This window comes from Anopheles aquasalis, chromosome 2 (assembly GCF_943734665.1).
Source record: "Anopheles aquasalis chromosome 2, idAnoAquaMG_Q_19, whole genome shotgun sequence".
NCBI classification, from domain to species: Eukaryota; Metazoa; Arthropoda; class Insecta; order Diptera; family Culicidae; genus Anopheles; species Anopheles aquasalis.
In genome coordinates, this window is record NC_064877.1 from 53298912 (window position 1) to 53315646 (window position 16735).

A 16735-nucleotide genomic window follows, 5' to 3' on the forward strand; every position below is an offset into this window, starting at 1 on the left:
AGGCAAAAACTAGTGCCGGAAGCGATGCACGTCTCAGAAGACTGGCCGAACGATAGTGAACATATCCAGGAGGGATCCAACAATCACTTCCAACAGGATTACGGATGCATTGGACTTGTCTGCGAGCACAGTAACAGTCAGGGGACGATTAATACAAGCTAATCTGTACGCACGAAGTCCCCGTAAAGTACCCTTGTTGACGAATCGACATGTTGCAAACCGTCTTAAGTTTTCAAAAATCCACGTCGACGGGTCCAAGGAAAAATGACGCAATGTTTTGTGATCTGACGAATCCAAAGTAGTGTTGTTTGGATCAAAATACCATCGTCAGTACGTAAGACGTCCATTTGCCACAGAATACCGACCACAGTATACGGTAAGGACATTGAAACGTGAGGGTGCCAATATAATAGTATGGGGATGTTTTTCCTCCTATATTGCCTGGCCATTTTATCGTATACCAGGCATCATAGACCATCATGCATACATCAGAATCCTTGTCTAGGTCATGCTTCCTTACTTATGCTGAAGAAGAAATTCCATTGAAATTTTTATTTCAACAGGATAATGATCCTAAATATACTAGTAAACGCGTAAAAACGTGGATTCAGCCGAAGAACATCGAGGTCATGGAGTGGCCGGCGCCGTCTCCTGATCTCAATTCCATTGGGAATCTATGTCAAATGTGCTGTTTCGGAAGCAAAGCCGATGAAAATGGAAGAGTTTTGGTCAGTAATTCGTAAATCGTGGGCTGCGATCCCTGTCCCTTGATGTCAAAGACTTGGGAGCTCTATGCCTAAGCGATGCGGCTCTGTAATCAAGAATAAAGGCTATTCTACAAAGTATTGATGTAGAAAAAATAATACCAGTACCACAGAACCTTTTTTTCTTTTCAAATTTGATATTCTCGAGTGAAAATACTAGGAATGGTGAAACACTGCTATTCTTTTGAACAGCTACTTTTTTAGTTATTTTAAAATTGCCCTTATTAACGGGCTGATTTTAAAAAGTAAACTATGCATTCTTGTTTATTTTTTGTTCTTTTTTTTTTATAAACAACAAACAGATTTCGAATCGATGCATGAATTATCATTTTATGTTACTTTTTAGCTTTTGAACCAGCCACTGCTATTATTTTGAACACAACTGTACACGGAGGAATAATGAAGCAGCTACTCACATCATTTGTCAAACATGGGCACATAATTCCAGCAAAATTTGACGCTTTAAGTAGCAGCATACCTGTATCCGAGTGTATGGGATTTATATTCCATTATGCTGGGGTTGCAATATTTTCAAATTTGCTAGACTCAGAACTTACTAAAATGTTCATCCGCATACACACAGCAATTACTTACTATTGCACGTCTTTGGCGAATTTAGACGCGGCACATAGCCTAATACTACAATTTTTATACAGGCTAATGAGGAATGATCCGGTGGCAACGGATATGAATAGGGCCTTAAAGCCACATATATTAGTTCACCTCAAAAAGGAGGTCTGCGAGTACATACGACCTTTACCAATGGAACTCCACGGACCGGTTGGAGTGGTTGCAAGAGCAGATTCGCCTTAAGGTGTTTAAAGAAGGGAACATGTTGAATCCATTTCAAAGTGCCTATAGAATGTTGCTAGACCAGGCTAGCGGAATTGAACTATTTCCGCAGTGCTTGGAAGGGAATGCGAATGAATGCGATGCGATTCAAGAAGGTTCGGTTGTGGAAAACCTTTTTCTTGACGCAGAAAGCGAGACTGACTGCCGGTTTCTAGCAGTGTCATCAGACGGTACCGACCGCGACCAATCGATTCGAGGATTCGTTTGGTTTCCTTAAACATGAAGCCATGACATGCCAGGGAAATCACGTAACGAATACAGCACGAACTTTAGTACAAAAACCATGAGACGAGCAAACTGACTCGGAGTACCCCGTGTTCATAAAAGTACACGGAGAACTAACGCTAAATATGCCCACGTACCGACTTTCTAGTGATAGTAGTTATAGATGGTTTTTAACCGACACTTATAAAATAATATATGTATTATATTGATGCAAATAAGACGCAGATATAAGGGCGGGAGATAAGTTAAGTGAGAAAAGCAGCCGTAGTAACTTAAATGGATGGAATATACACGGCCAATAGGTGGACGATGCATGAATTATAGTTCTGAAGATCAGTTATTCGCTGAGCGCAGCCCGCGAACTTGGGCCACTGCCTGTGGCACTGCGCCGGTGCTACCGGTGCCTGGAACGGGGTCACCTGGCTCGCGATTGTAAAGGCGAGAGTCACGGTGCGCTCTGCCTCAACTGTGGGGAAACTGGTCACGAGAGCTTCAGCTGCGAGCAACCAGCAAAATGCATCATATGCAAAGGAGAGCACCGTGTTGGTGCCAGAGAATGCACTGTGAAATCAACTGCTCAATGTTCACTGTAATCCAATTGAATGTAAACGGATGCAGCGCAGCGCAGGACCTGCTTATGCAGGCCGCCAAACGTGCCGAAGCAGGAGTGCTACTCGTGTCGCACCCTTACACGCAAGCCGTTCCTAAATGTGGCCGATGGGTGGTAGATACGAAAATTAGCTGTGCGGTGGTGGCCAGCGGCGCACAACCAATACATACGGTTCGCTGCGTGGCTCCCGGAATTGTAGTGGTGGATGTTGCCGGCATCACCTTTGCGAGCTGTTACGCTCCCCCGAGCTTACGAGTCGTAAGTTACGACAGTTTGTCGACACGATTGACCTGCTGGTCAATTCGATAAGGGGAGCACCACGAATAATGGTAGGAGGTGACTTCAGCAGAGCGGAGAACGTCAGAGGAATAATAATCTCCAACGCTATGGAGGATCTTGGATTGGTCCTGCTGAATGATGATCGTAAGCCAACGTTCCTCGGCAGTGGAATTGCGCATTGTTCCTTTGTGGACATAACATATGCCAACCAGCAGGCAAAGGCTTCGGAATGGCAGATAACTGACCGGCCAACATTTTCTGATCATGCGGAAGTAAGCTTTGTCGTGGGCAACAAACACACAGGCGGAGGCAGCACTTCGGGTGCCAAGGTATCGGTGCTTCCGCGATGGAAGGTACGATTCTTGGAGGCGCAAACATTCAGCCGTGCGCTGGATGCTGTAAAGTTTAGAGAGGCTACCACGGTGGCAGAGATGACACAGCGCATTATTCTGGCCTGCAATGAGACGATGCCTCGGGTTTGGCGACAGCCAGGCATCCAGAACCGTCGCAACGTGTACTGGTGGAGTGAACATCTTGAGCGGTTTCAGTTAGCCTGCAAGTGGACTAAGAAAGGAGTACACGTACCGAATAGTGACCGGAGAGAACGAATGCGGCGTGCGCAAGAGTACCAGCAGATAAAGTTGCGCGTAGTTTCAATAAGGTGTCCTCAGTGTTCGACTTCCAAATATCTGTCTCTACGTTCAAGGATCGTCTCCGTTTTGTTTAGTGGTCTCTACTCAGTGCTATTCGTATTTTATACTCATTTTAGTTTCCGTTACTTATTTCTCGCAGTTAGTATTTTATTCCGTATTTGACTCACGTTATGGTTTAGTTATTACGTTATTTATTTATTTAATCATCTATGTATTTTATCCTGAAGAATCAAATCACTTCACGTTGTTTTCGTTATTCCACGTGACTGGACCTTTTGGTAAACTGTTAACTAGTATGAGATCACTACTCGTGAGGCTGATGGAGTGCCCTATGTCCTTTGTTAATGCGAGGCTCATTTAGCCAACGGTGGCCGCTGAGCCTATACAAAAACAAATATACAAATATACAAATATACAAATAAAGCGCCTGCTGACGCATGAAATTCGGTGACGGAAAAAATCCTGCTTGGAAGAGTTGGCTAAATCCTTGGATGACAACCCCTTTGGGGAAGCATTTGGTATTGCAATGCGGTGGGCCTGTGGAGGCCGGCAGCCGCAGCAAATAGACGCGAGCATCATAGCACGCCACATCAAGGAGCTATTTCCAGTAGCCCCACCGAAGCAGTGGCCAAGACCGCTCCCTAGCACGGACGGGATGCTGCGCCCGATCTCGCTCAGTGAGCTGCAACTTATTGCCAAGGAAATTTGTACTAAAAAGGCTGCGGGTTGTGATGGAATACCCAGTGTGGCCATTCGCACGGCGTTGCTGCAGAATCCATCAGTGTTTCAGCGGGTGCTGCAGCAGTGCATGGACGAGGGAACGTTTCCCAAACAGTGGAAAGACCAGCGGTTAGTTCTCATCCCCAAACCGGGGAAAGCGCCGGGAAATGCCTCCTCGAATCGGCCACTGTGTGTGCCCGTCGGTGCAGCCAAAATCTACGAGCAGGTGCTGCTTGACAGACTCAACGACCACCTGGAGTTTGGTGTAGATGGTCCGCTGCTATCAAATATACCTACGTACACGGTACGCGGAGTGCCTGCACCTCTTTGAAATGCACGGGTATAGAGGTGACCCGCTGAAGTGCGATAAATGCGGATGGCAAGCCGATTCCCGCAATCCGCATTTACTGTACCATGGCCTGGAGGATGGAATCAAGACGCCAATAAAGTTCCCGGTCTGCACAAAGTGCTCTCACATTGCAATGAACACCGTGCCGGTTCGTGCCGGTACCCTGTTCTCGCAACGCGATGCAAGAGATGCGCGCCAAAAATCTGCAGCAGCACATCATCCATGTGTTTGACAAAAGGAAAAGCTAAAGCCAAATTCTTAAACCGCACAGAAGAATTTAAACAAGTTCAGCGCAATCTGAATTCACAAGAACAGCATTCGACGATGAAGACTTCTGTGCCACACCTTATCCGATCTACGATACAAGAAATCCGTAGAAACCATGTCGACCATATTAACGCAACTGTCTGGTATTTTAGAAGACATAGACAGGCGAGGTGCTAGCCGTCCTCGATGTCTTCAGAAGCGTTCGAGCTGAGCGAGGAAGTTGGTTTACCGTTTCATGGGTTTGATTTGTTTTCAAAGCCCAATGCCGCAGGCGTTGAACATAACTTCTTTGATGCTCTGAATGATCATCGGTAGTTATCTCAGGAATATCTTCTTGAGGCGGCTGCGATGATGAAACGCCTTCAAGTTGGTCGGCGTGGGCCTCGCAAAGGTTCTCGCGAGAGAGCTGCGGCAGCTGATAACGTTGCGATGATGCGGTACTAGTCATAAATGTTACTTCATGTATGTAAACAATAATGCGTTAGAATAAATTTATCATTTTGCATACGCCATCGCACACACAGCGTACAGGGTCGATGTTTGGAGCATCTTAGCTTCATCGAGAAAATCTACAATCAGCGATTTGTAAAACTAAACTGGTTCTTCCGCCGGTAATGTCTCCCACTGCGCTTTAACTGATCCATTTCATTCAGTCGGAACAAGATTATATCACCGAAAATGAAGATGTTTCTTTCAGACCCAAGTACAAGCGTGTGTTGAACGCAGTTAGAGACAGTTTGCACAACACAGCCAAACAACAAACACGAAGTGAAACAACGCTCCATCGGAGTGATGTTTGTCCCTATTGTTCTACCTTTTGGGTCCTTCGAGGCTACTTTTTGTTCCTCTCATCAGAAACGAAGGCTACCGTGGTTGCTTGGGTAAGAAGCTAAAGGTACGCAGTAAAGGCTTCTGCAAACCAAGCGCGTAACGCCTGCGTACGTAAACGAGCGTACGTTGCGGAGCGTAGGCGCCTACATACCGGTCACGTTGCGGAGCGGAACGTACTAGTGTATTTTACTTGCGTATATATGATACGATCTAAATCCAGTTTTTCCTTTTTGATGTTACAAATCAATTAAGTTCACGTGATTGAGGTTCCTTTTTGTTAAAAAGTTTCAAATATTATCCATTTATTTTTATATAAATGATCGTGTACGCTTGCTGACAAAAATTCACCAAAAGATATTTTTTATATTTGCTTGACGTTTGAAGTCGTAGGTATACACCAAAAATCTATCTCGGCGAAAATAAAATATCAAAGTCGCGATAGCAAAATTTAATTGAGTCGTCAGTTTTTTCGGTGTTTTGCTAAAAGAAGGAAAGAAATAATGGATCGTATCGACAACACTACTGCCTGTGTAATTGCGGCAGTTCTTTTGGCCCCAAAAAGGATATGGGTTCATCCCACCAACGCCAAAAGGAAACAATTTGGCGAATATCACCGACTGTGTCGGGAACTGAACAGCTACGAAGACCGATTTTATTCGTACTTCAGGATGACCCGGGGCAGTTTGAGACGTTGCTGAGCCTTCTCAAGGATAAAATTAGGCGACAGACAACAAATTTCAGGGAGCCCATTGGCCCCCGCGAGAGACTGGCGGTTTGTTTGAGGTGAGTTATAACTATGATTAGAAACAGGTAAATTGATTAAAATTTTGATCTTTAAGGATCACAAGAAGGGAGTTAGCAACTTCAGCAGTGCGTTTGAAGAATCCGTTTATGAAGGAAGTGTGCAGGTCGTTCAATTTAACCGATGTGAATATAGAGGATTTCGGCTACGATTTTGAGAACATGCTTACGATTAAGACGGAGGCACGTGCGCAATATCGCCCACAGAAGGAAAACCCGCGCGTACCGACCGACCAACTGATGGCGCTAGTAGCAGGCGAGTGGTGAGAGCTCTGCAGATAGATAGATAAAGATAAATACGGTACCCTTCACGCCAGATTTAACGGCGAAAGGAAGCCTTGCAACAATGAAGTTTGAAATCCTTTTGGGGCCGTGATAAGATGAATGGTAGTCGTCATCAGTGATAAGCTTTGGAATCGAATTACCGGGCTATTGAATTTATTGGCTATTGGCACTGTTCTCATTTGCTTCCTCTTCGGTGACTTCAGCTATGATCTGCATGATTTTTGATTTGATTCTCATCTGATTACGTGGTGTTAATGTTTTAACACAATTTGAAAATCCCAAAAACATCATATCGGTGCCATAGGGCTCGTTTCTGGTCTGTAAGAATTCGACTAGTTCATTAATCGGGTTGCGCGTCGCTTGCTGTGAACGGTTTTGTCGTCGTGATGTTCCTGGTCGTGGTTGTAGTCTTGGATTATTGTTGGTAGATGATGGTTGGCTAGATGGGAGTTCTGCTAGACCAGAAGATGGTGGTTGGCTGGATGGGAGTTCTGCTGGATCGAAAGATGGTGGTTGGCTGGATGGGAGTTCTGCTGAACCGGAAGATAGTGGTTGACTGTATCCATTTCTTCAACCTGTGGGGGTTTCCCAACTGCGTTGGCAGTATCGATGGGAAACACGTTAAAATTGTATGCCCAAAAAATGCAGGATCAAGCCATTACTGTTACAAGGGATTTCATTCGATTATTCTACTAGCAGTAGTGGATGCCGAATATAAATTCCTTGTTATTGATGTCGGTTCATATGGAAGGCATAGCGATAGCGCCATCTTTCAAAACTCGGCATTTTTTAGGGAATACATAGAAAACAACACACTCCCGGCTCCAAAGGCTCTTCCCGGAAAGATAGCGGCGACTCCACATGTGTTAATTGGAGACGAAGGCTTTGCCCTAGCTAATTATATGATGCGGCCTTACGCACGGGCGTCGCTAGGCGGGGACCCGAGGAAAAAGCTGTTTAACTTTTCATTAAGTCGGGCACGAAGAGTGGTTGAAAACGCGTTCGGAATCATGGCTATGAAATGGCAAATTTTCGGTAGGGCTATACACTGCAAGGAAGAAACAATAGACACCATCATCCAAGCAGCTTGTTGCCTTCATAACTTTATCATACAGGAAAATAGTACAACAGGCATCCCGCAATACAACGAAGATCCAATCGATATCGGAAATGTGTTTGAACCACTTGATGGCGCGAATAGAAGACCCAACAATGCGGCAATAGCAATCCGAGAAGAGTTTGCTGATTATTTTTTTGAAAACCAGTGAAAAACTTAACCACCAGAAGAACACTCAATCACCTAAATCACAATAACTTTCACGTACCTTGAATCCCCATCGTTCCGGCTATCTCCTTCCACGTCTCTTCCTTCTTATGTACATCTCTATAGTACATATTAGATGTATCATATAGATACGGATGATTCCGTACTAATTCAATCAACCTTTCTTCGTTCATTTTCACTTAAAATTTCGCTTCAAATAGTCCGAACTTTATACGTTACAGCAGGCAATGATCCGCTACGCGCGCGTCTGCGACGAAGTTATTTGAAATATGTAAGGATACGCGGTGGTGTGGGTGGCTAGTTTACACTGTAGCAAAAATAATGCGCAATTGCTTACCGATCTGTTTTTGTTAGAGCGTGAGGGTGACCAGAGTGTGTTACAGAGTGACCAGAGAATAGTGATCAGATATCTCGACTGAAGAAATGATCGCGAAAATAAATGTTTATTGCTTAACCTTAATAACATGTTTTTTTAAATATCTAGTCAGTTTAAGAGTTTGTTATTCTAATTTCACAAAACATTCAAATCTTTGGTTGCATGCCAACCCCTATTATTCTATTCCTAATAAGGTAAAACGATGGCCGAAACCCCGATGGGTGCTCTGCTTGGGATACTTCGTCGTACACGCTATGTCCCCCCAGCATCGGGTGCCGCGGACTTTGATCGCTATCACCTCAGCTCAGGCTGAGAAAGCTCGCAGCCTTTTAGCTTCTCGGCAAGTGGCTCCTGCCGAATCGATATCCGGGTTTCAGCTACCCGTTTCTGGGGTATCCTGACTGCCATCCTGCTACGAAGTTTGTGCATCATCCAAATCGCCATCAAGAAGCAGAACCACCGATGCTCGCAATCGAGAAGATTGCTGAACAGGTCCCGGGGATAAGGTTTATCCTGAGTCAGTGATAAGAGGATACGTTTTAGGAGTTGTAACGGTTCGTTGCAGGATTGCTACCGTTTTCATCCACCTCTCCTTGCCACAGCGTGGTGGTCATCGTCCATTCCTTCTTCTAGAAGATACCTAGTACTGTGTCCGGTGCAGCCACCTTCATATCACGAACGCATCATGCATTGGTGACCTCTTTTTTCGGCTTGATGCAAACCCTGTTGATTAATATCATGTCCTTGGCGATTCAGTTATGCCGATCGTGGTTATCAGAGAAGGACGACCGGAAATCTGTGTATATTGTTATTAAATATTATATTTTATTTTATTTATTATTATATTATTTTATAATTATGTTTATATTGTTAACATGCAACATGATTTTGCTTCCATCTAACGGTACATTCAAACCCAAACCACGGATTTCGCCTTTTGCGCCGCGTTTGACATTGCTTTTCGCTGCGTTTCGCTGCGTTTCGCCCAAAAAATGTAAAATTCTACATTGCTCCGCAGCGCAACGCTCCGTTACGAACGCTCGTTTACGTGCTTGGTATGCACGGCCCAGTGCAATCCCATACATTCCACCACCGTTTGACAGCTACGCTCCGCAACGTACGCAGCGTTACGCGCTTGGTTTGCAGAAGCCTTAAACCTAGCACTAGCCACCATATTGTGTCCACACTCTGCACAGACCCCTGTATGAGACGTGTGGTGTTAAGATAATGGTAAAACACTTAGTAGAAGAATGTACGATATATCAATGTGACAGAAACGAATGCCGTTTTGCTTGGCAAAATAGAAAATGATTTGAACAATGAAAAGAAAACCAAAAAAAATTAAAATGTTTCTCCTTATAGTTTCAAAACACCCAATGTTAACGCCGCCCTCATGGTCAGACTCTTTTTTATCATAAAACTGTCAGGAAGACAGAACCTATAAACCTGTTAGAATTGGTAAAAATTTAAATAGGAAGTAAAACTTACAAATGGGAAAAAAAGGTTATTTAGTTTTCACTAACATAGGAATATGGAAGAGGCAAATGTCTAAGGCTTAGCCTCCATAACATAATTATGATAGTAAAAAGAAGTGTAAACATGTTTTGAAGTAAAAGTAGTAATAGGATCGGTTATATAATCATAAGAAATTGATGCCGTTCGGCAATATGAAAAAAAGAAGCACTCACCTGATCTTATCGGGGTAGGAGCTGCGATTTGCTCTAATCAAGAAGCGGAGAAAACATCAGACATGCATCGTCTCAATCGGTCTCTCTCTGCTCACCGTCGCTTGAATATTCCATATAGCGCAAAGGATCGGACGGTCCGGCGTTCCTAAAACATTTTCAATTTTGATTTTCTTACTTTAGGACTTACATCTGTTGAATGGCAGCTTGGAGCCTCTATCTGTGAGAAGAGCAGTCAGTCAGTGCGCACTTTTTGTCGCTGCGCTCCTCGAAGGCTTCATCGACTTCTCGGCGTTACTTGGGACTCTGGACATTCCTGCCCCGGCACGTATACTTCGTTCTAGCGTGTTCCTGTTGGTCGGCAGAGCTCGGACAATCTTTGGTCGGTGGGAGCTGTTAGCGTTTGTTGCGCAGCAGTTTAATTAAAGCTGAAATTATCAATTTATGATCATCATTAGAGTAAATCATCATCATCAATCTGCCTAATAAATCGTACATCCGGATAACTTACCTCAATTGCCTAATTTAACAAACGGATTAAAATACGACTATCTTACTCTAAATTCTTATCCGGCTGCATTCCTTTGCCTGCAAAACACAATTTTCACAAAACTGGATGCTCTTTCGTTATATTTCATCTGGACGCCTCACTAATCCACAAACCAAGAACCTACCTCTACTTTCAAGCACGTGTTCTGCGAAAAATACGGGCACAAAAGAAATCCACATCCAATCGACCGGATTTCTCTCCAAACCGCCATTTTCTTTTTGCGCCTTTATTCGCGAGAACAATAACACACTCTCTTCCACGAAAACGGTACGATCACCGGGTTCAATGTTTTCCATGAAACGAACTTGTTTCTTGTTCGAACATGTATTCAATGTAACTAAATCAGCTTCACTAATGCACAAAATACCCTCCCAAAACCTTTTGATTTACGCTACACAAAACACTGCACTACAATTCTAAACGATTTCCACTTTTCTGATTTTAAATCAGACACCACAAAAACGAGTTATTTTCACTAATCACTTCACTAAACACCGCATGGAACCGCCTGTCCTCGGCAAGAAAAAACGCGAGCCGGATGATTATTCGGGATCCTCGTTTTTCTGGCTGTTTCTAGTTAATTTTCCACGCGGTCGCCGTTGTCCGACAGTTTTTGTCGATCTCCCTTCTCTTTCTCGGACTTCTCGCTTCTCGGAGGGGCATTCCGTTTTATCAATTGACCGTTTGAACTTGCCAGCCTAGTACCACTTGGCACAACTTGGTACCACGTTGCGCGTTCCTGACAAAGACAAAATTCGCGCCGCTTTTCCTTTCGCCAGCATGCACCGGAAAATATGTTTCGGAACTATCTTACTTTTCTGGGTTGTTTTAAGCAATTATCAACTACTTACTTTTTCTATTACCCCGTTGACAAACCACATTTTCTCTCTCCTGTTAAGGGCTTAACAGGAGCGCACGCCATACAAATTCTCCCCTGTTAAGCCGGCGATACATGAAGCGTAGGTGCTTATTCTGTAACTTTCGATTACGATGGCCTCAGGCGTTCGATTCATTTGGTTCATTTTGTGTTCATTTGGTGTTCACGATCGCCTGCATGTCGAGTGCATTTTTGTGGTCGACAGCTGGCGTTCTGTTTACATCGAGCATCGAGCATCTGAAAAACAGTTTTAGCGTCCTGATTGTGCATCAATAATTTCTTTCTGCTAATCGTATACTATTATTACAAAGGTTAAGTCGTTTTTATACCGAAAAAAACAAGTTAATTAACAGTTTTTTTACTTCAAACTGTCATTTTGAATTGTTTATTGTTTTCGAAACGTTTCGAAATTCGCATGAATCATTGAACGCCTGAGGCCATCGTAATCGAAAGTTACAGAATAAGCACCGTAAACTCTCGTATAAACTCAGAATGTAATGCCAAAAAGTTTACGCTTCGTATAGCAGGCAAAGGTGCTCATTCTCAAAGTGCCTATAGGAAACAGGTGAAGTCATAGCACTTTTTTTCTTTTTTGCTTTTTTTCTTTTTTTGACATTCGACGCCTTGTTTACGTTCATCACCAAACCAGCGTGCGTTTGAATCCGAAAAAGTGCAATGGTTTTATCAGGTATATTTTCCACTTTTGCTCGTTTAAATGATACATTTTCTAATTTTAGAACAAACGAGCAGCCCCGCTGTGGCTATCAACGTGTCAGCAGGGGCCGAAAACGCCGGCTATCTCTGATTCTGAAACGAGTGGAAAAGGCCCGGATCCGGCTTCCAGCCGGTCACTGTCGGCTTAGACAATTGGTTAAAGGACAAAAGGACGGAGACGATCGGAGTGTGATGGACAATCACATCAGCGCTACATGCTCAGTGCATCCAAAGGAGGGTGTTGTCGCGTGTTCGACCAGAGATCCGGCGAAGGTGAAACCTCTTCGCTTGTTCCGAACACGGAACAGCAAGGAGAAGGAGTGGGTTCTTCTGCCCGAGTAAAGGCAGCTCCAGCGCGCTTTGTTCATCATATAAGATAGCTGGCTCGGCAGATCGTCTGCCAATCGCGAGGCGCATCCAAAAGAAGAGTGATAAGGAAAGAAGATCCGCTCCTATTCCTAGTTTGCCACCGTCGGAACAGGTGTCTTCTTTTGTAAGGCGCATCAAGAGCGCATCGCCTCGTGAGCAAGGATGGATGCCTCGAATGATGGTGCACTGGCTTTGCCTGGCAGTGTTTGTGATCGTCCTGCTGGTGCAGTGCGACAGCAAGGATCCGTACGTCACCGTGGGTGTGGAGCGATAGGCTACACTACAGAAGATCCGACGAGCCTACAAACAGCAAGCTAAGGAATGGTAAGAATCCGAACAGCACTCTGTCTGGGTTCGTATTGATTGCTTGCAAAACACTTTTAGGCGGAGCAGCGGTTCGTCGAGATCAAGCAGGCATACGAGCTACTTTCCGACTCGGAGCGTCGGAAGGCATACGCCGTACATAACGAACGAGGATGCAATCGTGAATAGGGAGCGGCCCGATTACACCACACGACCGGTTCCAGGATCCGTTCGAACACTTTTACAATGCACATAACTTTAACTTCCACGACCAGGACATTAGCCTGTACCATCGGCTGTCGATCACCGCCAAGTACTGCGAGAGCAACATCCTGTCCAAAAGCCGCCAAACTCCGCAAATACTGCTGTTTTACGCCGACTGGTGCTTCGACTGTATGAAAGCGGCCAACTCGTTCACGAAGATGATCGACACCGTACGCTCGAACGATCAATGCGGGTCACGAGGAGCAGCTGGTACGCTGGACCGGTGTCCACTCACTACCGTGCATTGACATGGTCCTCGACGGCCACAACTATATCCACCGCGAGAGCGTCTTTAATGCACAGCATCTGATCGACTTCATCCGGCACCGTTGAGCGTAAATCATCGCAAATTTAAGGTACCACTCACCAATATGATTTCCATTGTATTGAAAAACTTAAATTTGCGCATGTAATAAATACGTACACTTGTTTTTCTTTTAGAATAAAGTATACAGTTTATTTCGGCATAACTATTGTTACATTGTAGTATAGAAGGAACAGCTAAAAGAAACATTTTAATCTAAGATAAAAAGTCCAAATAAAGGTAAACAAGGTATCATACCTGTTGGCTGCAATAATCGCAAATTATGATAGCTTTTAATCAGTGGCGATTGGTGTAATTGATAATTCTCAGCCCTAAAATGCTCCGAACATATAGCACCACTTTTAGACGGACGCCAATTTGCATCTTTTCTACAAAATGTTGCCCATTGTCGGGTTAACTCCACATCTTGCGGAAAAGAATGAAACATAACCACCGTGCCAAGCCTTTTGATATTATTATTGTTATTTTTGCAAAACGGAGCTACGCAAAATCTATAAGGCATCTTAAAACCACCAATGTAGAACAATCAGAGCACTGAAAAACTGGAAAAACTTTAACTTTCTTTACGGATTTCTTACTTCTCAAAGCGAATACCAACGGATTTCTTACTTGTCAAAGCGTATCCAACGCAAACAAAACATAGGCAACGACTGTCAATTTTTTTCATTCATTTTTCTAATTTTCGCGAGCGATTTTTGTTCGGTATGACTTCACCTGTTTCCTATAGACACTTTGCTCATTCTCCCAGTCTCTACGCCTGCATTTTCTAGGCGTAATTCATTTGGTTCATGTTTGTGTTCATTTTGGTGTTCATCTACGACTACTTTCGTGTGCATTTTTGTGATCGACAACAGGCGTTTTGTCGGAAAAAACGGTTATACCGTCCTGATTATGCATTAATAATTTCTTCCTGCTAATCGTATACTTTTTTTACAAAGGTTAAGTCGTTTTTGATACTGAAAAAATCTAGTTAATTTAGGTGCTTATTCTGTAACTTTCGATTACGATGGCCTCAGGCGTTCGATTCATTTGGTTCATTTTGTGTTCATTTGGTGTTCACGATCGCCTGCATGTCGAGTGCATTTTTGTGGTCGACAGCTGGCGTTCTGTTTACATCGAGCATCGAGCATCTGAAAAACAGTTATAGCGTCCTGATTGTGCATCAATAATTTCTTTCTGCTAATCGTATACTATTATTACAAAGGTTAAGTCGTTTTTATACCGAAAAAAAACAAGTTAATTAACAGTTTTTTTACTTCAAACTGTCATTTTGAATTGTTTATTGTTTTCGAAACGTTTCGAAATTCGCATGAATCATCGAACGCCTGAGGCCATCGTAATCGAAAGTTACAGAATAAGCACCTTACACCGTTTTTTTTCAACTGTCATTTTGGATTGTTGACGGCTCTCTAGGCGTAACGACTGAGAGAATAGGCCTTAATGCCGAAAAGTTTAGTGAGTAGTGTTCATTAATAGCATTTTTAATCCTTTTTTTCGGAAAATGGATTCTATTTTTCTCACAAAAGTCGATAAAAGTTCAGAGTAATTCGGATTACACGTCTCAACCCGGTCATGTAAACATGTTCAAGTGTAAATTAATTTTATATTTACGCTTGAGTTTACGCTTCATGTATCCCCGGCCTTTAACCGATAAATACACCGACGGCTACACGAGCTGCGGTTGTCGCGCGCGCGATGCCGAATTGCTGTAAAATCCAAATATTTTACCCTTGCGACAATCGTTTATTTATAATTACTACAGAAACTTATTTTTGTTAGTTTTTTGCAGCAGCGATTTTGAGCACAGCTATCTTGAACTCAACCTCCTGTCCCCGAAAAGCTGCAATTTTGCTCAAACTGAGCTACTTGTCGCTTGCGACATTCGCTGCTCATGTAGCCGCTGCTTAAAGAGATTATGAAGAGCGTTTTGCCCAGTGGGTGCTATCAACAAAAACCCGCGAAGACGCGAATTTTTCGAAGTGCCGTGATTGATAAAAGACGAACTCACGATGACTACGGAACGCCGAAAACGTTATCAGAGATTGATTGATCAGGGGCGCGATATAGGTAAATTGGAAACAGAATATCGTCGCATGAAAGAGTCTCAACAAACCTGCTCTCGCTTACAGCGCTCCGCACTCAAACAGAAAATGCGGTGGACATTTTCCAGAGCGTGTCCGCGCTTCTTGATAGCAACGAATCCTTGATGCAGGAAAGTTCCAGTAAAGATCGCCCGGAAAATGCGTCCGAGATCTCGCTTAACGTGCAGATCGTAAAGATGAGCCACGAGCTAGTTAGCGCGGCTATGCAGAAATCCGAAAGTTCACAATTCTGCGATGCTGAGTTAACGACTGCGATTGTAATGCCAATATCCCATCATGTACTTCAAGATCCAGAGTAATTGACTTTGCTTTTTATTGTTGCTCATAGGGGACCATGATTGGCGCATCTGATGGCCAGCAAAACTGGCATTTGTTTGGCAAAACCGGCATCACGGCATTCCGTATGTCGAAACACACGTCCCCGCTATTTGGATCGTTTGATTTCAACCCGGCTCCGGTGGAACACACTGTTAAAGAACGTCGACGGCGGCAACGGCAGGAGCTCGGGGAAGCACGTAAGCCGAGTACAGTGCACCAGCTGAACCAAGAAGAAACCGATGCCCGAAACCTACAGAGCATATTGGACCAACTGAAAGCGGTAACTTTGTGTAATCATCATCAAGCCCCGTGCCAATAATTGCTCTAACGCACTGAAATGTTCCACAGATTTGCGGAAACAAAGGGGCGAACAAAGGGATTGCTTACTACGAGCTGATCACTGATCCCACGGACTTCATGAACACGATCGATACGGCGTTCCAGATTTCCTTTCTCATTCAAAAGGGAGTCGTTGTGTTGGAGACAGTAGACGGTGTTCTCTTTGCACGACTACCAAGCGATGATGAGAAGCAGCAGGAGCGCCTTGGACAGAACGATGAAAATGTGCAAGCCATTCTCTCGTTCAACTACGCAAAGTGGCAGGTAAATATGAAACCGAATTCAGAAACCCGTCCTTTCGGAGTCGTTAGATGCTTTGCTGCCAATTATTTGATAGGAATCGATAAAACGCTACCACCTGACGCGACCAATCCTTCGGATTGACCGGGACATCTCGGATAGCCATTGAAGTGCGTGCTTCCTTCTGTAGCGACCCTACCCACCTTCATCCACCTCTTCATCAACCTTTCATTCACCTCTTCTTAATAAATCTTTAAGTTGTATTTTGGACGTTAAACCTGTGAAGTTCGCGTTTTGCTTCACCTCATCCATTTCAGGTAAACGCTCCTTGGCCACCGCTCAGCCTTTTGAT

At 44.0% G+C, this 16735-nt stretch overlaps 1 protein-coding gene and 1 pseudogene across 1 annotated transcript; both read left to right on the forward strand.

Moving 5' to 3' along the window:
• The first annotated feature begins 12704 nt into the window (after positions 1-12704).
• Positions 12705-13613, forward strand: LOC126575557 (uncharacterized; annotated as a pseudogene).
• A 1711-nt stretch (positions 13614-15324) lies between these two features.
• LOC126581700 (uncharacterized) lies at positions 15325-16660 on the forward strand. Its single transcript, XM_050245541.1, has 5 exons — positions 15325-15451; positions 15514-15743; positions 15815-16084; positions 16153-16407; positions 16481-16660. Exons 1-5 carry the CDS (start codon positions 15394-15396, stop codon positions 16550-16552), a joined length of 885 nt encoding a protein of 294 aa, XP_050101498.1. The 5' UTR covers positions 15325-15393; the 3' UTR covers positions 16553-16660.
• Positions 16661-16735: the final 75 nt, after the last annotated feature.